General features: G+C 41.6%; 1 protein-coding gene across 8 annotated transcripts in view; it reads right to left on the reverse strand.

Annotated features, from left to right (window-relative positions):
• MYOCD (myocardin) overlaps positions 1–24,831 on the reverse strand; it is a 238,553-nt gene that overhangs the window by 41,085 nt on the left and 172,637 nt on the right. Inside the window, exon 1 of one of the 8 annotated variants that reach the window (XM_079965959.1) lies at positions 2,067–2,421. The exons of 5 other annotated variants lie outside the window; for them this stretch is intronic. In XM_079965959.1, coding sequence (XP_079822085.1) covers positions 2,067–2,121 — 55 coding nt within the window. In that variant the 5' untranslated portion in view covers positions 2,122–2,421. Of the gene's footprint in view, positions 1–1,398; positions 2,422–24,831 lie in introns of those variants that run through there. 2 more of the 8 variants (XM_079965962.1, XM_079965963.1) reach the window with 2 other exon arrangements.

Genomic DNA, 24,831 nt, shown 5'->3' on the forward strand with positions numbered 1-24,831 from the left:
AATTTGGGATGAAGTACAAATTGACATGAAGGATCTGTGCTCTATTTCCATGCTGCAGCTAAGGTCTATCCTCTTTAAACATCAAGGTTAGTGTTTGATCACCATGTGTATCATGCAAGAGACACCAGAGCAAAGATGCTCTTATGTTTAAACCCTTTATTTAAATTAACACTTTTCAGTTTATCGCACTCAATATGCAAGCGCACTCAAACACATCTGCCCTGTAGCTTGGGAGTCTATGGGAATATCCTTGGGATTCTAACCGTTTCCTGCTGCTGCTGTGGCCCCATTTTTAGTGCTATACTAATATTCCAAAATGCTAACTGTAAGGATCAATGTGGACAGGTTTCTACTTACAAGAAAACGTTTTTTTTCATAAAAGTAGCACCAAAATAAGATGGGTAACAGTCACAACAGCACCCTGTATGTCTTCACCCCAAGACAAAGAGGTGGTAATTAAAATGTGGGAAAGAGATTGGAAGAGTGCCCCTACAAAGCGACTCTGTTAGAAACTCTAAAAGAAACAAAATTTATGGGACTAAAAGAGTCATAAAGTTTACTTTTAGCCTAGAATCATTTGAAAAATATGCGATCCTACCATCAACTCTGTAATCTCTCAACCCCCAACACCCCGTCTTTAAAAATAACACCGAAATGAGTCTTAAAAACAATACTGGCTCACTGTAAAAGAATGCAATGGCCTGGAGAACCATCCCCCTTGTGTCCTCCTCGCTTCAGGAAGGTGGCAGTATTGCTTTGGGATTACTGGGTTAGAGAGCAAGCCCTCTTCTTTCCAGTGAATGGCACTGTACCATTACCATAATACACCAATGGATTCTGAGGAATGACTTATTCTCATGAAATGTGATTACAGTGATAGAGAAACCACAGCAAAGTACTGGACCCAAACTGTGTAGAACCCCAGCCAGCCAGAGTCTCTTCATTTGAACATACAACTCTGGAGTTTTCAACTAGCTGCCAATTTTATATTTTCTAAGCAAACACTGCAAATGACCACCCAGCTGCCTCAAATGTCTTCATAAAACCCTAGTGGATTAGCAACAGTACGATAAGTTTCTGATCTTCTCGTTATCTCTGGTGTACTAGAGATCAAAAACTGCCACCCTTCCCCAAGCTGAGTGGGTGACATTCTGGGATGGGTGAAACATACAGGAGAACTGGATGCACGCAGCAACAACTCGGACGACAAGCAAAGAGTGCTATTTAAAATAATAATTGGTATAGCCAAACCCAATAAGAATAACGTATAAACACAAGCATGCACACAAGAACACACACTATACAATGCTGAATTTATCTAAAGTTGCTGTGACCCTAAGCTTGCAATAGGACTGATTTCTATGTGACTGTCTCCTGCCTTTATTCACCATTACTCACCTTTATTCACGTTGGATGTCCTCAAAGAAGACGCCCCTAATGGGGCTTCAACACACTCTGGAGATCTGGTACATGTTTTTTTGTTGCAAAGCTTTAGAAAATGGCAATCAGTCGTTTGGCTCTAGCTATATTTCTCTGGTGATGTCATTTTAAATACTTTGCATGTTCCATTTGTTTTTTGTACTTCTAAAAAAAAAATCGATGCCTTTCTGCAAATTCATGTTTGTCCAATTAGTCACAGAACCCTAAGGCTGGCTGCCTGGATGCTGGAGTAAAGCATCAAGGCTAGGATATACAGGACAGCATCTGACTTGTATGGATGGGAGGAGATCTACTGCTTGTCATAACAGCCCTTATGGATTTTTGGACCAGTTCTCATTCAAATATGTGGAGAACTCAGAATTGTAGAGCATTTGGGTTTGTTTGTTTTTTAGTAAGCTACGCCACAGACATAAATTGTAAGTAGGGAAAGAGCAGAAAGAGAGGGAGCAGACAGAAAGGAAAACGCATTTCTTCATTTGCAGAGTAGCCTCTGTGAGAGCGAGCCCATGACAGCTTTACGACTCCCTGGTTATTTTACTTGCATGCTGCTTAATAAGAAACAGCCTCCAGCTGAGGCTTGTAGTAGAGAAAAGTTTTAGGAGAAATTCTTGCCGAGTTAGCCCTACCTGATCTGAATTTGCTCCGAATCAGCAGAGAATGCTCAGACCCCAGAAGTGTCATGGTGATGCCTTGTGATAATTCCCAGTGCCAGAAAGCCCCTCAATGCTCAAACCATTAACTGGCTCCAAGAAGAGAAGCTGATCACGACCAATGAATCACAATTCATCTAGCCCTCCCTTGGAGTCTAGGTGATTGCAGAAAGCAGCAGAAGTGTAACTCAGTAAAGGTTTGGTCCCATCTAGCACTGACCCTCCGCGAAAGCCTACTGTATGCCCTTGCACTGTGTTGGGCTAATTAACTTTTAGCTAGCAGACCCCTCCTTTCTATCCCACCCTCCCCTCCTTTCTCAGAGTTTACTATCAGCAACATCACCGGGTGTCCTGACTGATGTCATAGTCTAGCGGGGAGCAGACTATCCCTAAAGGGTCTTTAGGAAAGACAGAAGTTTGATATCTGATCCGCTATTACTACCAACAGGAACTTGGCCAATCAAGAGCTTCCCTCCCTCTGACTGCAGGGGTTCGGAGCAGCTCTGAAATATCAACAGACTCCTGCTTAACTCTTTCCAGCATACAGAGCCTGTTGCTACCAGGAATTCAAGAAGAAGGGCTCGGCTGCATGGTTCCTGCAGTGGATTTTAATAGCTCACATCCCAAGGATGGGATTTCTTGACTTCAGCGGAGGTTTTTGGATGGCATAGTGGCTGTGTGTTAGGTTAGTTTTTGCTTTAAAGTGAATCTAGTGATACAGGCATCACCTATTAATAAACCCATTGATATGTCACACAAACACAAACTAATCTTCAAAAACTCACAAAACTCAGACACCCTATGTGGACACAACTTTGCGGCACAACCTTAGCAGTACAAACAACAAGAACAGAGGTCCTTGTAAGCGCATAAAGTATGTAACTGACAAAGTTCTCACCATGCATTATATCCCAAGCACCGTCACCTATATTCTGCTGACAAATCTCCATCAAAGTTCCCAAGCTCAAATAACTGTCCTTTTAAAAAATACCTTCAAAACAATATTCCACATCACTCAGGGGCTGATTTAAAAACAGCACAAGCATCACTTTAGTTAATTATTCTTATTCATGCTTTTCAGTAAAGTCTATTCAGATATTTGAGCCCTTTTCAGTTGTAATTAATGCACATGGTGGGATGTGTATCATCACAATATTTGTAATGTCTAAAAATGGTCCTGATTATATAATGATGTGCTCAGAGAACTCTCTCTGCATGGTTGGGAACCCTGGAAAAGCAGCCTTGTTGAACACACAGTGAAAGGTCTTTGCATTTGCAGTTTTTAACAACAACAAAGTTAGTGTACACCCTGTCTTTCCACACTAAGATGCCCAAGGAAACTGTACAGATGAGAATATGTTCAGATCTTACATTGGATGCACACGGATTTGGGGTGGGGACTTTCACCACAGAGTTGCCCCTCTGATTCAATTTCATTTAACACACTATAAAACATTTGAAAAGGGCTCTGGCTGTGAGCCACCAGGTGTGGAATAATCAAGAGATTTATGAATAAATGACATATACACATGTATTGACTCTCAAAGGGTGGCAGTTTGGCTTAGCAGTTCATGTATCTCTAAGGTTTAAATATGGATTCACAGAACTCAAAAGAGACCACAAAGCCACATATTCCTTTGCAATGAGGCTTTTCTCTGTTCACACATTATAATTTAAGACTTCCTCCAGTAATGAATTGTCTGACTTGGATTTTCCCCTGGTGATGTCAATTAACATTTACCTTAAGTATCAGACTCTTCAGAACAAAAGTTCTTTTCTCAGTAGCTGCTTGATCTCATTAAAATGAGATTGAAGAAAGACAAAGTATCATATGTAAAGAAAAGAAGAAAATAAAAATATAGGATAGTGGATAACAGTATAGCAAGTGTCTTTTCGGATAGTCATTATTTTTTATTTAAAACTTACATTCTGCTTTAAAGGGGGGGGGTCCAAGGTAGTTCAGAAATAAACTTAAAACAAAGCTATTAATACAAAACTAGTTTAAAAGTACAATCAAAACCATTACAAAGCCATGTCTGGCCCCCCAAAAGTCCTCATAAGGAGTAACATCTTGATCAAGAGGGTAAAACCATACAGTGACTCTTTATTAGTATTAAGTGTTTAAAGACAAACAAACAAACCCAGCATTTTGATTTGAGCTTTCCATGACTCAACAGACTGATCCCATTTTAAGCTAAAATTGTTGGGTCAAAACATATTTGGTTTATTTCACCAACTATTTCACCAACTATTGGCATAGTTAAAGTATTAATGTATTAGGACATTAACAAAAATACTTTAATGTTTGAATACAATAAATCTGTCTATGAAAGTAGCTGGACACCAGGCACTAGAATTCAACAAGAAACACTCTCTTTTATGTTTCATGTACTCAGAAAGACTTTCACCAGGCTTTATAAGGAGTTTGTTGTTGTTTTAACACATTTCTGTTTTAAAAACTTTTTAAGCTGGTTTCTCTGACTCCCCATAATTTATTACCTCACAATATACATCTTGGGCTGAATTCTTGCAGAAGTGCTCAGAAGAAGAAGAAGAAGAAGAAGAAGAGGAAGAGTTTGGATTTGATATCCCACTTTATCACTACCCAAAGGAGTCTCAAAGCGGCTAACATTCTCCTTTCCCTTCCTCCCCCACAACAAACACTCTGTAAGGTAAGTGAGGCTGAAAAACTTCAGCTCTGTTTCTAACAGATAGTGGTATTCCATAATGTTTCAGAAGGCAGTGTGTCGCAGGCCCTTTATGCAGAAGGACTTCTACACCAACCTTCCACAATGGATTCAAGCACAGTGCCAAGAAGCACACTTGCAGCAATGACGCATGCAGTGGCTGGTATAGTAACCGCTTCTCCCAAATGAATTTTGTACAGTGGTACCTCAGGTTACAGACGCTTCAGATTACTCCGCTAACCGAGAAATAGTACCTCGGGTTAAGAACTTTGCTTCAGGATGAGAACAGAAATTGCACCGTGGTGGTGCGGCAGGCCCCATTAGCTAAAGTGGTACCTCAAGTTAAGAACAGTTTCTGGTTAAGAATGGATCTCTAGAACGAATTAAGTTCTTAACCCGAGGTACCACTGTATTCCTCTACGAAGATGCCCACAATTACCACAGGCAGTCAACTGAATAAGCTTGCTTCATTCATTCATGTAAGACTGAGCCAAAATGGCACCACTAATTTCAGTACTCCATCAACAAGTTTCTCATAATTCTTAAGCACCAATGGGTTCAAGGCTACCAATTCCCTGTCTTTGATTTTCAGAGGCAAGCATCTGAGCTTATGTAGCCAAAACAGCATTATCCACACACTAGTCATTTGTCAGCAGACTCGGAGAATTCCCAAAATCTGCAGTGGTATGAAGGAAGGAAGGAAGGAAGGAAGGAAGGAAGGAAGGAGAGAGAGAGAGAGAGAGAGAGAGAGAGAGAGAGAGAGAGAGAGAGAGAATTAAGCAGTGTGTTGGGAAACCTGGAGGGTGGTGGTGCAAAATAGCTGAATGAGGACTGAGCATGCAAAGTGGCCAATAATGCTTACTAACCATTATGGAGGGATGGAAAACCTTGTGTTGTGGAGCACAGCACAGCTGAAATATGTTCCATGCAACAACATTTTGTGAGATCAAACTCAGAGTCCTGCACTTTATGACTGATTGAAAATGATCCTGTCTTAAGGCAGCAACAGTGTCCTTCTTATGCTACCTTAAGAAGTGTGGAAGGCAAACTGCAGCTATGTCTGCTATTCCTGTGCTGCTTTGCTAAAAGATTCAGACCTGCACATGCGCAGTGGCCTCAGTATCAGGAGATGGGGCAGTGGAAAAGCCTGGCAATACTGGGAGAAGTTTCAAGTCTATGGGTGCTGCCCCTATGATCTGGATCCTCTAATGCTACTAGATCCTGTGTAATAGCTATACGATGCAGCATCACTCTCACTGCTAAGGTAATGTCAGACCTGGCCCTCAGATGAAATGATTTGTATTTATTCCAACTCTTAAGAGTCTAAGAAAATTAGGAATTCCAGAACAAGATCACTCCCTCCATTGGTAGCCTATGGAATGTTTTGCAATTGACAGCACTACCAGAAAATGCTTTCTCCACTTTCCTAAAGTCACTGCTAAGCTGTCTGATGTTTTCATCATAATATTTACTTCTTAGTAAATAGGCTAAAAATCTTCACTTCTGATTCAGAACTGAAAGATTAGAGAATGAAAAGAGCAAGATGACATGGCTGTTTAAAAAGTCCATGCAAAATGTTTTCTGCCTAGCGTAAATATTTAATTGTAAAAAAGAGAGAAAATATGGCAATCTGTTGTGTTTATTGAGGGAGGGATGCAAAATGTGCACTGAGTGCAGGGTGGGGCCGGCTGGCTTTGCTACTATAGATTCCATCCCTCTTGAAGATCACTGTGTGTTCTCTCTAATCTCCAGGCCAATGTAACGCTGGTGGGCTCATTTGAAATGTCCTCATGAGAACTCCCTGGGACACACACTGATGATACAAGAGAAGCTAGCAGGCAGGCAGGAGGATAGTTCAAATGCCGGCCTGAGTGTGCCTCCTTTCTCTAGTGCCCTCTGTGTAGCAGTGGTTATACAACTCTTGCAATAATTACTTCCATGGTGGGCGTTGGTGGAGAAGGTCTGGGATTCCGCCTATGGTGCTGGATTTTGGGGCACCAGAATTGACACACTGAAGCATGCTGTCATCCTGACACTACTGCATTTTCCTACCCTGATCTTAAGCATACCTGCACTTCCTGAGCGTCACACAGCAGACAAAGGGGAGGTATATAAGAACAGCACGAGTGTTATGTGTAGATCCGTCAGTAGTCTCAGTCAAGAGCATCCGCATATTCAGAAGCCACTATAAGTTACTGTCAAGTATGAAAGTGTTAAACTGAGCAGAGCAGCAGAGAATTACTGTGGCAAATTTGCTTCCTTATCTCAATCATATTCAGAGCAATTCTGTAAAGGTCAGTTACCATTACCCCCATTTTACAGACAAGAAATACAGCCTGAAACACAATGCCTTGCCCACAAACGTCCAGCAAGTCCACAGCTCAGGTAACATTTAAAATGAAGGATACCCAACGTTTTATTGACTGGACAGCAGTGAGTCTAAACACACAACACAAACAATGATCTTCTGTTGCTTAAAAGCATTGTGCAATCAAGTAATGAAGTAATCTGTGAAACAGGCACAGCAACCCAAGAGGATGTAAGCTAACCATTTTCAAGGCAGCAAAATCTCATTAACGACTATGAAACGTATCTGGAAAAAAAGAAGAAGATGGGTGGATGAATTGATCAAATCTAATTCCCATATGGGGTGGTCATTTTGCTGCTGAAATGCTGAACTGGCAAAAATAGGCATGGGGATACATTCAGTCTATTAAAAAACAAACCACACACAACCTGGTGAATGTTATGACTCAGTTTACAAGCCAGCAAAGTGTGTAGTAGATAGAATGTCTGACTCAGATAAGGGAGACCTGGTTTCAAATCTTCACTGAGGTATGAAGCTTACTAGGCAATCAAGGGCCAGTCACTGTCTCTCAACCTAACCTACCAGACAGGGTTATTGTGAGGATAAAAATGATAACACAGTATGTGTCATGCTGAGCTCCTTGGAGAACCAGCAGGAGTAAAATATCCAGCTTCAATTTGGTCCACAGTATTATGCATTGTGCAAAAGCAAAGCAACCTCCCAATCAAAATACAGTGGTACCTTGGGTTAAGTACTTAATTCATTCCGGAGGTCTGTTCTTAACCTGAAACTGTTCTTAACCTGAAGCACCACTTTAGCTAATGGGGCCTCCTGCTGCTGCCGCACCGCCGGAGCACGATTTCTGTTCTCATCCTGAAGCAAAGTTCTTAACCTGAGGTGCTATTTCTGGGTTAGCAGAGTCTGTAACCTGAAGCGTATGTAACCCGAGGTACCACTGTAGTTAAACAAAGATGTGCAGCTGCTTCAGAACAGGTGTTATGTGTGTTCTTGCAGTCATTACCTGGCTGCTGCATTCTGTACCGTTGAGGCTTCTAAAGTGTTTTCAACAGCAGACCTACATAGGGTGCACAGCAATAGTTTGATGTGGAGGTTACCAAAACGTGGAGCAAAGAGGCCAAGTCATCTCTATGCAAAAGGGTCCACAGCTGGTTAAACCTCCTCATATGTACTGTACTTTATATGTGGTAGAAGCATGGGAAGGGTGCTGGGGGAGCAATACGCCTAACAGAAAGAGAGAGGTGGTTGCTACAGAGATGGTCAGCCAAAACAAGCCACAGTGAGCAGCTAGATGGTTCTGCATGTGGATACGTGACTGAAAGGCAGGCCCAGAGTAAATGAAACCTAAACGTGGGGCATGTCTACACCACAGACTTAAACTGGTTTATAGTCATTCCTTTCCCCCAGGGAACCCTGGGAAGTGTAGCTATGAATCATTATCTTAAGAAAATTCTCAGAACAACTATAAGAACTAAGCTTTATTTTGGGGGTGGAGGTAGCTACCCTAATAGTGAAACAGGTGTAAAACTTATATATGTTTATGGTGAGCTCACAAGTCCCTCTCATATCCCATGTCTGCCTTCTGGAAGTAATGCTTGAGTGGTATTCAGTGTTTCAGTTTGTGTTTATACCAGACCCAAACACTAAACTGTCTTCTTTTATTAACTTGTAATATAGTTTCAGCCAATTTTGAAGGATAAATGACAGGCATTACCAGAATGACCCAAAGGACGACCCATGCCATTGTATATTAGGGAAATGGACAAAGGTCTTGATATACGTTGGTTGGCTAAATGGAAGGAGGCACTATATTTTCTTGGAAAGCCTTCTGGTCTTTATTAAAATGAGACCACGGTCAATCTCACAAAGCTCATGGACCAGGCTCTGGGCCAAGGAAAAGTTCCTTCTGCAAATATTTATTTTATCATATCAATGACAAACTCCTTGGTATAAACATTTTTATTTAATCATAATTTACCAATTATTTTAAATCAATTGTTTGCTTGGTTTCTAAACACTAATCAAGAGGACCACATTAAAATTTGCTCAGGCAGATAAGATGCATTATCTCACTGCGGCTTTGTGGTCATAATAGTCTGGCATGTTTCCTGAAGAAGGGGGCATAGATTAAGGATCTCACACCCTCTGGGATTCAATGCCCAAATCTAGCCAGCAAATGATTTCTCTCACTGATAGCCAAAGTGGGAGATACATGTTTTCGTGGGTACTGAGACGGTAATCAACAGGAGCTTTCTGGGGATATATACAGTATCGTGACCTTTTATTGTCCAGTTTTCTTGATACAATTTTGTCCCACATCATAATTTTCTCTTCTTCCCTAGAACAAACACTAAAGCTGACTTTTCCACTACTATGTTTCTGTTTGGACAGAAGAAGCTTTTTCAAGGATATTTAGGTCAAAATGCTGCTCTGATTACCAACCCTTGAGCCCTTAAAACCAAGGCTAACAAACATAATGGCCTCCTGATGTTGGTGAACCACAATTTCTATCAGCCTCAGCCAGCATGGCCAATGGTCAGGGATGGTGGGAGTTGCTATCCAACAACACCATGATGGCTGCCCTTGCCCTAAACAGTTTGTCATAAATATACAGAGTAGAACTGTTACCTAATTGAATAACATTTAATCATAGAATTTTCAGACGATAAATTAAACTCATTCATATTTAATCCATAAATGTGCACGTGGGCAAAAATAACAGTTCTGAGGCAAGAAGCATACTTTCTTTGTTTTATGATGATGCGCACATGTGCTGTGGTGGCTATTTGCTTAAAAGGGGTATTCTGCCTGCATGAGACAGACAAAGCCATACTTTTTAAAGAGGATGCTTGCCATCTCAAACTTGTTTTCTTTATCTGTCAGAACCCTGAGTCACCAAGTTAGTCTACCTAGCAGGATTCTCCTGCTGTGTTGAAAAAGCTCCTCTGCTTCACTTTAATGAAAGTGTTTTTTCTTTGTTTTTTGAGTGTTTTGCTTCTCTTATAATAGCTTTAAATCTTGGGACATTCAACACTCCTTCCAATCTGTCCACTAGACAGGGTATATTTATTCTTATAGCTGGAGGAATCCTGTGCCTCTGTTACAATGCTGAAATGCATTTGATGACTGTGCAAAATGAAACAAAACCTCTAAGAGGAGACCCCCTTCTGTTTTTTTCACACAGGAGCAAACTACAGTGGGCAGGGGAAAGAGTCCTCAATTTGCCCATCAAAATTCAAGCACCACTCAAAATTAATATCGGAAGGCTCGGTTAAGGCAAATTCTGCATGCAAGAGCAACGGATGATGGAAGCAGAATTATCAGGCAAATTGACACACTGATTGCAAAGCTAATCTGTATGCATCTTTCCCATGCTCCCCATGGACAAATGCTGAAGTCACTACTTCCCTGAGATATCATGGATCTCCATAAAAGTCAAGTTGAAAACATGGTTTATAACCTTGCAGCTTTGCTTGCTCAAAAAGCATCTCAGCCTCCTGTTCCTCTCAGAATCTTTGCTCCTCACTTCAATGGAGATTGCCCAATAAATTAGGTCTCTGGGGGAATTCTTTTCCCACACCCATATCTGCTTCTCATCTACTGCACAGATTTTTGATGTTTATTGTTTAAAAGATAAGGCTTCCAAGGCTCTCGTTTTCCCAGCAGAGTACATGGTGGCTGCTTGTCCAGCGTCCCTCCCACACTTTCTCTATCCCAATTTACAGAGCAAAGTTGGTGAACCGCTTGCTCTTTCAGCAGTAAAATGGGATCAAGTATCTAGCATTCCCATCAAAATTAGAAAGGTTACCAGCATTGATCTTTGCACCAAACACCCTTCCTACTGCCAAGAGATTCCGGGCACCATTTCTAGCGATAGCAAGAAACTACAGCTACTGTCAACACCAGAAACCTGAGATAACCCAGGGGAAGTCATTCACCACATTCTTGGCCCTTCAGGTTTGAAATCAACGGGAGCTTTACTTGGGTTTATCTTTCTGTCCTGACTCTGCATTTAGAGAAGGAAAAATTATTCCAGGCTAAGCTTCTACAGACACTTTCAACTTTGTTCTTTCTTCGTTAGGAGCTCTTACCTCTATGCACACAAAATGTAACCATGTGGAGGCAGGTATGAAGGCAAACAGGAAGTCAAAATCCCATACTTCTGCTAAGTTTCAACTGTTGAAAATGCTAATGTTCAATGGCTCAAATGCAACATTCTCCAAAAGATTCAGCTTCCACAGTTGGCAAATTCATTTCAAGATTTAGTTTGAATACTGCTTCTCTTAGCTAGAATGTACTCTGCAGCAAGTATATGTCCCTATATCCCTGTAAGGCAGGGATGACCAATACCATGCTTTCCAGACAACTTCCCTAACCATTGGTCATGCTGCCTTGGACTGATGGGAATTGTAGTCCACAATATCTGGAGGGCACCATGTTGGCTTGGCCCTTTCCAGCACAATTTTCATGTTATGTTGGGTTGTATCTCCAATGGTGTCTCTTGAACTGACAGTGCAAGGTGCTTGATGAAACCTCTTAGAATAAGGGCTTGAGTTAAGTTTTACCATTCCTTGAGTTGTTGGTGACTACTCAGTTCTCCAGAGCAGATTAGGGAGTGTGCAAGGACTACATGTGGAGCAGAAACTGCCAAAATGCAAGCGTTCCATCAACATGAGGGACAACTGGATACGACCCATTGAATGTGGGGAAGGTTGGGCAGCATGAGCATCCATGTCTTCTTTTTTCCTGACCTCAACACATTCAGCTTAACATGGGCATAGATTCTACATTTGTAACCATGGTATGCATGTATGTAACAAGGTATGTATGTTACAATTTATGTAACAATGGTATGTTTGTATGTATGTATTCCTACCCAGGAACACAAAGTTCCCAGTTACCCAGATAATCCAATAGGTGTTATATATTTATGACATTTATATCCCACCTTTCCTCCAAAGAGGTGAAGGTGGCATTAATGAGGCTGTTTTGTTTTAAACCTAATTTTTAAAAGGTAAGGCTTCTAATCACGTATTCTTGTATGAGACTTTTATACTGTGTAATATTCCCTCCACATATCGCTTTTCCCTAGTTTTCTTAGGAGTGCATTCCCATGCCTTGAATATGCTCATGGCCTGGATCCAAAGAAGTGTAGGGTGATTGGGATTTGTGTTTGTTCAACTGCAGCTCACCACACTGTGTAGCAAATTGCTTCTGAAACTGAAGGGAGTTTCAAAACCAGCTTGTGGGACAGCAGGTAGGGTCAAAGAAATAGAGGTGAACATACCTAGGCAGCAGGCACATATAACTCCTTGGATCACACCTATGTGCCTAGTTGTACATAGCAAGGAATTTCCACCACCCCCATACAAATTTAATAGAGACCTGCGGGTATAGGGCGGTATATAAATTCAATAAACAAACAAACAAATCCATCCATCCATCCATCCATCCATCCATCCATCCATCCATCTTCCCTCCCCATCACCATCTGGCTGGCCATTGCTAGAAACACAATACTAGAGAAGACAGCCCTTGGACTAATCCAGCAAGGGAGTTAATTGTATTACATAAAGGAACTATTCAATTTGTACTACCTGCTAAGCTCCTTTGCCAACAAGTGAATTCCAAAACTTTGATGACATCATGAAAACTTAGATGACATCACACTTTCAAGCTTTCATACAGCAAACCACTAGCAAGAGGATAATTCTTAACAAGGCCTCTTGGGGGGACTTTCACAGCGAGAGAAGCCAATACAGTAAACAAGAGGAGTGCTTGTGGAACTGAGAAATTTTGTGCAACTTAAGTGACCATACATTTTACTTATATGATGACTATTCAAAGAATTAGCCTTTGGAATCAACCTGTGTTTCAATAATCTGTTGTACCATATCTGAACAGCTAAATAATTTTAGTTAGCTCCAACAGAAAATTTGACAGTGAATACTAATGATTTTCAAAGTTGTAGAATGTGCTGAATAGGTGATTCCTGAAGGCAACTTTTTTGTTTTGTTCCACAACTGAGGAAGTAGATAACAGAAAATAAAATATTAAATAAAAACAAAAACAAAGAACATTTTGGGTGGAGTGAGTTTAGAGAGGGAGGAGAGAGAGAGGACTGGAGAAACTATTGGATGGCTTTCCATGCAGTGCATGTAATTTCATTATCCTAAACTATAGAGTTATTTGAAAGCTTCCTGCAAGTCTCTTAACAAAACTATATCCTATTGTAGACTTTGTTTCTTTGAAAACAACAACCGTGAAGTGTCTCCCCCCCCCCCCCCCGCATGAAGACATACAGAGGTAGAAAAGAGAGGAAATGTTTAGTTTTTGGAAGTGGTCCATTGGGCACAATTCTGTCGGTGAATTGTCAAGAACCTGGCTTAGAGCTGAAGCCAGAGTAGAAAGCCAAACAAGACTACAGAAGATTAGGTTCACAGGAGGGGCAGTAGCCAGAGGCTGGCATAGAAAGCAGCATGGAAAATGCTATGCCAGTGCATGCGCACGCCACACACACACACACACACACACATTGAAAACTACCCCCCACCCCAACGGCAAAGAAGGCTGTGTACATACTATTGTTTATTCTGCATCCAGTGCATTTCTTTGATCTGAATTGGGGAAAAGAACAACCCAGAAGCATTTTAAGCCAGTAATGTATACAGAGTCTTAGAGAAACATTGATGGCTACTGCTTTTTCCTTGCCCAGAAGTATGTCAAGCCATGGAGCATCAAAGCAATTGTTGTACAATGGAGGAAAATGGGAGGGAGGCAGGGGCAAACCCTTTTGTTTTTTAAATCAGGGTAAATAGCAACTTGGGGTAGATTTTTGACAGGACAATTGCATGATGAGAGAAAGGGGTTTCTAAAACCGTCCCCTGTTGCTGTTCCAATCTGGGGCAGACTTCCACTCCTTTGCTTTCTGTTGTAAAAGTTTAAAAAACCGCAGATACATTTACACATTAGCCACCAAGTCAATGTACTTGTGTGAGATATCAGCATGTGTGCACTGGTGGGAGGCATGAATACTTAAATAATGGTTGGTGATAGTGCATATCCTTGTTCATTTTCAGTATTTACATGCCACTTTTCAGGGCATAGACATAAAAATAAATAAACAAATACTAATCTAACATCATCATCAGCAAAAGCTGTATATAGTCACAGTACTCTTAATAAAAAGAAGATTAAGATTCAAAAGATTCAAAGTCTGTTTAAAAACTAATAAAAATGAAGGCGTAAAACACCTAATTAAAATGCAGTCATATGTGAACTCTTTGAGAGGATGTCCTACAGACAGGGAACCAACACCAAAAAGGTCCTGTCACTAGTGTCTGCCAATATAATGAGCACTGATGGCGGACTCTCAAGCAGGACTCTGGAGCTGATCTTAAAGACTAGGCAAGTTCATACGGCTACAGGCAATCCTTCAAATAGTCTGGTCACTAACTATTTATAGCTTTAGATGTCAATACCAACACCTTAAATTGAACCTGGTGATGAAATCGTAGCCATCACAACTGGCATACTACAGAGGTTGTGTATTACAAGTGCTTAGCCCCAACAAGCATCCAAGCAGCTGCATTCTGAACAAGCTGACATTTTCCATGCACATAGAGTACATTATCCAGTCTAGATGTTACCAGGACATGTGCAGCCGTGGAAGATCTGCTCTCTTTAAATCAAGGTAGAGTCCCACCATGGAAACTAGGTGAAGACAGCGCTGACCACTGGCTGATGTCAAGAGCAATCAGTACTTTAATGCTGGTTCTCAATGTGTTTTATTGAATTTCAACTATTGTTTTTAACTAGTTTCCTTTAACTACTTTGTTTTTAAAATGCAAGTTGCCTTGAATCCCAGCTTGGAAGAAAGATGGGATATAAATACATAATATAATATAATATAATATAATATAATATAATATAATATAATATAATATAATATAATATTAATGTGATTAGAGACAATTAATCTTTCAGCTACTCACACACACAGTGGCGGTGTCTGCAAATGTCATGAAGGCAGAAGAGTGCCTTATTTTCTCAATCCCTGAAATGGCTAAATTTTTCTGGATCACTAAAAGGGATGATGATCCTATCCATGTTCATTCACAATTAAGTCCTGTTTTATCCATAAGTGTGTTTAGTATTTCAACCTTAAATACACTTAATTAATTCCCTCTCCACAGGGAACCCTGGAAACTGTAGTTCTGTAAGAACTCTAACAAAGATTTCTCAGCACGCTCCTCAAACTACAATTCCCAGGTGGCCTTGACATTTAAACTGGTCTAATACTACTACATTTTTAGTTCAGATAGGCCCCAGGAGCATACAAAGCAAGTAGAGAAGCAGTGATCATGTGGGGGAAGAATAATCTTTTTCACCCTCTTCCTGTCCGTTTTTTAAAGAGGCAATCAGGGTTGTTGTTGTTGTTGTTTTCTGTTTTTGTTGTACCTCATTAATCTATGTACTTAGGGCAAAATAAACATAATTGGGGATGTACCCCAGGTCAATGTAAGAACCATGGAAAGCTTCTGCCAGTCAGAGTCATCAGCACTGACTGAAAAAAACGCAGCTTCAGATTCCATTGTACACATTTTTTAAATGCAGAGGTTCTTTTTATACAGGAGGGAAATGTCATGTATGAAGCAATCATTAGAAAAACAAGCTATACAAAAGAGTGTCTCTAGTCCAAAAGCCTGAGTTATGGTTACATAACTGAAAGTTATTCCTTCACTGCACTCTGTAAATTACTCAGTAGTGTCACTTAATTCCATTTAATTATGAGAATTACATTTTAGCGCCTGTTTTGCAACTAAATGAGAAACAAATGTCGGGTATTAAATGCAAGACAGCCTTACAGAAGCCCAGAGACCAGGCTTGTTATAAGGATGTATTTTTAAAGATCCCTTCTGGAATGTTTTTTTGAACTTTTTGAAATGGCAAAAGAGTTTTTTTAAACATTGCAAGTCTCTCGGGAAACTCAAGTCTAAACTTAGTAAAAGGATTTTAATTTTAAACCATTCCTTAAAATAGCTGACGTAAAATTTGGTGGGAATTCTTTTAAAAGCCTAGATCGGCTGAACTGGAAGTGACATTTGGAAACTTAAAAAAGAAAAGAAAGATACATGACACTTGTTTCATTGTTGGTTTAGCATGAACTCATTAAGGACTGAATGACATCCCCCATCCACCCACTGGTCCAACACTCATTCCAGTCCCTCACCCACCCCATTCATAGCTTTCCCAAAAAGACAGGATAACAGAAGTGTGTGTCTATTTAAGATGCTTTCAAAAGGCTACTTCCTGTAGTGATAGGAGCAGTTTTGAGAGACAAGGGCCAAACTACACATAACACTGAATTGCCTAAATCTCTTTCTTTCCCTCCCTTCCTCCCTCCCTCCCTCCCTTCCTTCCTGCCTGCCTGCCTGCCATAATGTAGTTTTGAAGGAGCAGTCCACCTTGAAAGACAACATGGGCAGCAATCCACAGCAGGGCAGGGGGCAAGTTTTTCCTATACTGAGAAAGCCCACTTACTGTTTCTGTGGTGGTGGCTGTTGTGGCCCATTGCAGCTGCAGGCAAGTCTGGGTGGTGGTGGAGCTGCCTGTTCCTGTGTGGCCAACATACGAGGAAATTCCTCTGGTGGCTACGTGGGTTGACGGGCTTGTCCACAATGTTGAATTCAAGTCGACCTACTGCGGGCGAGCTGGAAGGGACAGGACTCACATGGCGAACCTGAGTGGAGCCTACCCTGAGTGACTTTAATTGGGACTGCCTCTGTTTAATTTATGTGCAGTCTGTCTGAATGTTCAGATGGGAACTAACTGGCCATAGAACTCCCCAAAATGGCATCTGAAGAAAATGGCCGGTTTGTTACCTGTGCTCTTAAGTGGGCTGGCCCTGCGCTCCACAGTGTGGTCGGCCCAGAACACCACCCACCCAGCCCACCCTCTAATCTTGCTTTTACATTTGCAGTCTAACTTTTCCTTTCCAGGTCTGTGGGGATTGCTATGGTTTTATAATGGCTGCTGTTTTCTGAGCCGGGAAGAAATTTTCCCTGCATACCAGGTTTTGCCTTCCCCATAGCAATAGTCACAACTTTGGCGGTTTAGGCCTTGGGCAGAATCCTTTAGTCTTACATCTGATGAAGGGGTGACTCACCCACTTCTTGCAGCGGTGATAACAGGGTATCCTATCAGTCTTGAAGGAAGTTTCTATCCATAAAGTCATGTGTGTGTGGCGGAGGGCCACAGAGCTTCCCTCAGCGCCTGGGGAGGGGACAATCTGTGTAAACCTGTGTTTTGCGATGGCCCCATTTCCCCTCCATCTGACCCTGTCATGCCTCAGACCCCCAACAGGGGGCTGAGAGGGATACATGCCCAATGCCTATGCCAAGGTTTGCCTACTCCTGAAGTCGATAAAGCTGTGGCCATTTTTAATCCCAAAATGTTGTTGTGTCCCTTCATTTCACCCCTTCAGCTACACGCCAATACTTTGTGGGGTAACCCTTAAAGAGTAATCGTAGCTCTACCGGACTACCCTTTTCATTGGGGGAAGGTGATGGCGCTTCCTCCCCCCCCCCCATCATTTGCCTAACAATTAACCCCCTGCCAATGCCTAACCACCAATACCATGGAAGTTGTGACGTTTGCTACGAGGTAGGCGAAAAAACCAAAAGGCTAGAAGTGCACCAAATTGGAAAAATTCCTACCAGGCCTCTTGCGGCGACCAACCAGAGTCCATAGCAAGGTCATAGCTAGCTAAGCCTAAAGGGTGGGTGGGATGGGAAAAACCGCTCAGCTGGAAAGGGGAAAGAGGGCGGTCCCCGGGCGTGCCTGGCCTTAAATAGGCTAGGCCCCGCCTCCCCAGCCCGCCGATTGGCGGGCTGGGTCGAAGGCACACCAGGGGATTCCCTGTTCTCGTGGGGGCAAAAGGCCAGCCCCCGCGTGTGTGGGAAGGGATAGCCCGCAACACCCTCTCCTCCCAAGCTCAGAAATGGCTTTACCAAAGCACACTGAAGAGGATGAGAGATTTATAGAAACTGAATGGAGAACAATGCTGTAGAGTCACAGAAGGAAAAGCATCTTGAACAGAAGAAAAATCAAAGCATTGCTCCTCAAACATTTAGAGCATTTCAGGAGCACAAAGAAGATTCCGATTAGGCCTGGGTCACATTTTGCTAGGTGCTGGAATGGGAGGATTCTACAGCTCAGTTTTTGGCAGAATGTGATGAGAACTAGCTTTAATTTGAAATGGCCTAGTAAGTAATTCGGGGAACAGGACAAAACCACTGGTGAGCAATTAACAGTGCTAATGGCCTGACACCAACTAGCATAGGCAGGAAAGGTTTATCAACACAGGAACAAGATAGAAAAGGTGTCCTGCAACCAAAAATTGAGCATATGAGAGAAGAATGGGGAACAATGGGACAAGAAGGAGAAGCAGAGGCTATTCTGTGCTGAGGAAAGGGAAAGGGAAATATAGGACGGCTTAAGTTGGAATGTGAACCAGCAGGTGAAGAAGAACCTGCCCAGCATATGAGAGGAAATGATTTTGTAGATTGCAAGGTGGAGGTCTGGCATGGACTCAGACTTGGGGGAGGGGAGAGCTGCTGGGGGGATTTCCCTATTTAGTTCCCAGCTCAATCCCCCACCCCTCGTCCTCATCCCAGTAGCTTGTTTAGTCAATGCTGTTTGTCACTCCATATGATAAGGCCACCTTCCCACACCTCAAATTCCCCTCCCCCCTTCACCAGAGCTGGGAGATAAGCGAGGGAGGCCTCATTTCATTTGCCATAAAGCTGAAAGGGTTTAAGGAGAGGCCTGTTTAGGAAGCTGCCACTGATAGCTCTGTGACAGGTGTCAGCTTCACATGGAGCTGCCAGCAGATGCTAACATGAAGATTAGCTCCTGCCAAGAGGCACATAGGCAGTATGAGTGTGTATGTGTGATGTACATACACACACTGACCAGGAAACATTCTGAGAAACCCCCTGACACTGCTGATCCCATCATCTCTTGTTATCCTGGCCCTTCCCTTCTTTTATTTGCAGTTTCCCCTAATGTCAATTTTTAGATTTTAAGCTTCTTGGGACAGAGATCTGCATCTTAATGTTAACTTTTGCTTTGCTTTGGTTTGGAAAATGCCACTTGTGACATTGCACATTGCATGGGAAAATATGCAGGTGAATGAATGCCTCATGTTGTTGATGACATTATTAGGTCCAGGATGTGAGGGTGATCTGGCTGCAATATCTGTCACCCCATTGATCGCCAGGGTTGATTCGGCTGATCTGGCTGGCTAGGAGGGTGTCCCTTTCCTCCTTCACCTCTCCATGTGCATCCCTCCCGAAGCTGTGCACTTGGAGGAAGAGGAAGACCATCCCAGATAGGAGGAGTGTACCGTTCTTTGGTCAAGGGTATATGAAAGCTGTGCTCCCTTGCTAGAACCTCCAGACATTATTAGGTCCAGTAACAGTGCAGCCAGAATACACATGGGGATAGAGTTGCTATCTGGGCCCACCACATGGGTTGCTTCCTGCATCCATATTTCTGTAATGTGGCCTGTTGTTGCTGGTGAGTAGCTGTTTCAGGTTAGAAGGAGCTATCTATCAGCAAGTACAGGTCTACTACTCAAGGCCTGTGAAAGGGGACAGTCACGGGATGGATTGTAGTTATTATATGATACATTTGAATGGTTTCAGCTGGCAGTGAGTGGTGTTCTATCATGTTCTGTTCTAGGCATGCCCTGTAGATTGTTGGTGCTACCAATCCAGCCTTATGGATCTTTTTTCTTTGTTCATTGGGCTGTTGTTGCAGTTTGAAGAATGCCTGATGGAAATGCTTAAGTTGTGACTCTCTATCCACTGAGTCTGAACAGATGCATCTGTATCACAGGGCTTGGCTGTAGACAATGGTTTTGTGACGTAAGCTGGAATCATGTGAGTATGTGCAGTAGTCAGTTTCCTATAAAAGGTGGTTCTTATATGTCCATTATGTAGTGGCATAGGGATGTCCAACAAATCAATCTCTTGTGTGAATTGGACGAGTACACAGTACAGGTACCCCTGGGAAAGTAACCTGAAAAAGTTCAAGAAGGGTGGGTTCAGGGGCCAGAGAATTATGATGAATGAAAGAAAAGAAGAAAATCTCACAGCTTTAGGTTTATGTTCTGCTCAATTGGCACCAAAAGTCAGCAAAAAGAAGCACAAAACTGATTTGAAAGTGGATGGGCATGTAATGCAGAAGCAGAAGGCTTGAAAGGTCCTGCATTTTCCAAGCCACCACAATGAGCACATGCAGCAAGGAGTATCAAACACATAAGAACAAGAACAACACTTTACTTTAACATCCCTACCTCAAAGTACTGTGACTCAACAGCCCTGATCAAGTCATCCCTTCTAATTAGAAGCTAGTCCTGTGAGTCACAAACAAGCTCACCCTCCCTTCCAACCCTTTTATTTTCTTTATGTTGTAAGTTTGGGGAGAAATGCTTAATTTTCTGCAGATACACTGTTTGCAGTACAGTGGTACCTCGGGTTAAGTACTTAATTCGTTCTGGAGGTCCGTTCTTAACCTGAAACTGTTCTTAACCTGAAGCACCACTTTAGCTAATGGGGCCTCCTGCTGCTGCGCCGCCGGAACACAATTTCTGTTCTCATCCTGAAGCAAAGTTCTTAACCTGAGGTAATATTTCTGGGTTAGCAGAGTCTGTAACCTGAAGTGTATGTAGCCTGAAGCATATGTAACCTGAGGTACCACTGTAGTTTGCTTCAGCTTGGACAAGCCCTGAATCTATCAGAAGTGGACCACTTCAGTTCAGGATCCATCCAAATTTGATAAACATTCTTAGTTTCTGGAGCTACTTTTGTAACCTGTAGGAAAATCTTATATTCAGTACTGAAAAACCAAATGCCAAATTAAGGTAAAAGCTCTACATATTCTGTTCCTAAACTGTAGTGTACAAAGCACCAATTTATAAGCTACAAGTTGCAATGGAAACCATTCATTATTAAGAATTTACAAAAAGTGACTTTCAAATCAAATAAATTACTCAGTACCTGCCTTCCACAAAGTAGTGATGTTTCAAATAATTTCGGGAGACAAGTATTCAGACATACAAGAACCATTCTGTTATTGATAATAGCTAATTTTGAAACTTTTGTTTCTGATCCTCTGGATGCCAATCCTCACCCCCCACCCCCCAAAACCAGGAGTGATGAAAAGCAGAGTTCTCTGTAATGGGAGTCCTGAAAATGCCTTCTGTGTTGAGGCAACACAGCTTGCAGTATTTATCCTTCATTGCACTTTATCTATAGGTAAAGTTACATGAGGGCTTTTGTTAAGATTCCCTCTTTTGCACCATCAAGAGCTCAGGAATTATCATATCAGGATGCAATGTATTAGTCATATCCACATGAAAGCTACTTTAAAAAAATCAGTGTGCTAGGACTTATCATAAAAAACTTCCAAAGAAAACAAATTTCAATAATTCCAAGTGGGACGTTGAATGGCTTACCAAGGAGCATCATGCAGAGATTTCCGGGGGGGGGGGGGAGTTTTAAAAATGTTAACATCTACTACACTAGAGCAGTCAGATAATTAAAGGGGGCGGCAGTGCTTGAGGAACATAAAAAGCAAATGAAGCTGCATTGGTCCATAAGAAACATTCCACAATCCATTGTCAGGTAATACTTTTATTAGAACCAATCAAAATGCCACAAAATAGTACCCTTTCAAGTTTGTAAAAACAGGGCATCTAGCTGCCCATAGGATAAGCAACAGGCCTTAAAATGAGCAGCTTTCCCCCCTGAGTCTTCTTCAACAATGGTACTAGCTGTAATTCAGCCCATTTAATTGCCCCAAGCTTCTTAGAAAAGAGCAAATGGGCTTTACCTAGTGAAAAACAACATCTAGATGCAATTGAGTCAAAAGTGTGAGCTCTCTGCCAATTCACCACATGCAGCATCCATGTCAGCAGATAATTACCCCAGACCTGTCAGAAACCACACTGCTCTAAAGTGCCCCCACCTCCATGGCTGCTGGGTTTCTAAGGCTAAGTGGGTTTGTACATGACAAGGGAATTGTATCAATACAATCTTCCAAGGTGCTAAATTTCTGACATGTCTAAGTGTGTGATGTGGGTTTTGTTTCAAATCAAATCTTCTGGACTATCAGATATTAAATATGCCTGCTCGCAGGTGAAGGCAGGTACAGAGAACTATTTGCTGGCTCTATGGCTCCTGCAGTAATCACAGGACGACATATATCTACTAACCATTAAGCCTTTGACTTCTTTGGATTGACAGCAGCAAGAACAGCTAAAACATGACCCCACTGCCTTTTTTGGAAAACAGTCAAGTTTCCTAGACCAACATTGCTGCCCATAATGCCTCCTGCGATAAACAACACGACAATTTTGTCTAAGGTGTTAAATGGCTAGAAGAGACGGTAATACCAGGATCTGCATTTCAAGTATGGCCACTAAACCCTTCTGCAGGAATTCATAGTCTTCCCTGTATCTGCATACTTCAGTTTCTCAGTGTGGAAATCCCTCCTCCTCAATGGATGTGAGAATTCTGCATATATGCAAAGTAGGTCCACATTACTTCTCTCTTATTGGAAAAAGGCAAAGCTATGGAATGAATACACTACACCTAGTCCAATCAAATCAGTTTGAAACTCCTTCAGCATTCCAGTGGCCTTTTGCTTGGCACTAGTGCTTGTTGGGTAGAGCAAGGTACTTGCAGTGTCAAATGCTGACTTTATTAAACATTCAACAGGATGTTATATATCCCCATGCAACCAGACTCCTTTTTGTACCGCTGAAGGTTGGCACTCCAGCAGGGCACCCACACTACACAGCCAATCTAAACTTTCCTGTCCTTTCTGGAGATATTTATAGATGGGAATTTTGACAAGAATGAGTTTCTGTTTTTGAATGAATACTTTTGCTTATTACAATTTCTGTTTTTAGCTTGTGGGGTGTTCAAAAGGTGGATGTAACTGACAAAACTGCAATATGTATGTGCTTTCTAAACCATCAAACGAACAAATATATTGAGGGGGGAGGGAAAAGGCAGGGGGAAGTAATTGAAAAGGAAGACTCAGGCCACAGAAAAACAGCAATGAAGACAATTAGCCCCTCCACCACATCATTGCCACTTCCCAGATTGTCTGCCAGCCCAAGCGAAAGCATGCATGAGTTTAAGAACATTGGGAACACCACATGATCCTGTATAGTCCTGTTTTGCAATGTAAAATAAAGGAGATTTCCCGCCCCCATAAGCAAAAACATTATGTTCACAGCAAAAACTAAAGCTAATAACATTTTTAATACCATGTGGTATATGCCATTGTGCTCATTGCTGTTATTTAATGTGAAACACTGTAGACAATACAAAGAATTGCCTTCAACCATTCCATTTCTGGAATGCCATTAGAGTTCCAGGTTCATGGTATTTCTGACACACAGGAAATTATGCTTTTGAAGGGCAGGGCAGCTAGGTCAATGCACTGTATGTCTCTCTCTCTCTGTGTGTGTGTGATTAAACTGTGTTCTTTTAGTAAAATAGAGATTCCCTTTCATATAGTTTGACTCCCATTTCTTATTATTTAAGATCTTCAGCCTAAATGTTACTGCTGCCTATTGGGTGACAGAGAAAAAGCAGCCCAACCTGGTGATAACAGAATAAATTATGTAAGGAGGCAGCTGCAGCCCAAGATAGGAAAAGAGGTGGCAACATCTAGCTACTTTAAATGAATCCAAATCACCAGGGCCTGAAGAGATGCACCCAAGGGTAATAAAGACACTTGTGGATCTAATATCAAAGCCTTTGTCTATAATCTTTGGTTAGAAGCAAAAAAAAGAGAGCTACTTAAAAATATTTTAATTGCCAACACTGCTATTTTGTAAATCAAACTGAGCCAAGCTGAACAAAGTGGCTTCCATATTCAGGTGCCAACTGAAAGAATATGAAGTAGCATCCTGAGTAATTGAGAGAGATTATCAAGGGAGAAATATGGTGTTTAGAGTCAAATGGGTCATATAGGCAGTAAGTACAGGCAGTGGAGCTGGGTGGCTGCATGCAACCCACAGCAAAGCTGTAAATCCTTCATGAATTGTACTTCTGCTTTGCCTGTGCTGTTGACAATGTCAGTGACACTTTCTAAATTTTTTTATCAGAGTTTGTAACTGTCCATATCTGCTCAGAAACCATGCAAAATCATTGGCTCAAGCTTTCAACTGAGCTAGTCAGAAATCCCCTGTGCACGTCGTACTTTGTCAAAATATTGATATTTTCATTGCTGCATTCCATAATATGCAAACTATCTCCATAGCCTGAATTTTTGTCCAGCCTCTATGAAAGCAGAAAATGTAGGGGTTTTTTTATTAACTCCTCTCCCTTCAAAAATTATAACCAAATTTTATTATGAAAATGGGGATGAACCTATAATATTTTGAAAATATTGGAATCTATCATGTTGGGGAAGGGAAATTTTCCAGTTAATTAAATTTATGTCCTATTTCTTTCCAAATAATTTTTAATGCGAAGCCAGTTCTATTCATCATTGTATGTTTGTGATGGCTATAACAGAAATTCACTTTTCTAAACTCAACACAGTTTGAAAATATAGCAAGCCAAAGAGTAGGGTTTGAAAGCCCAATATTGCACCAGCTAGGGGAGAAGTTAAACATCTCAGTTTATCTTGCCAGTGCCAG

This window comes from Podarcis cretensis (genome assembly GCF_951804945.1).
Source record: "Podarcis cretensis genome assembly, chromosome: 2".
Taxonomy (NCBI): Eukaryota; Metazoa; Chordata; class Lepidosauria; order Squamata; family Lacertidae; genus Podarcis; species Podarcis cretensis.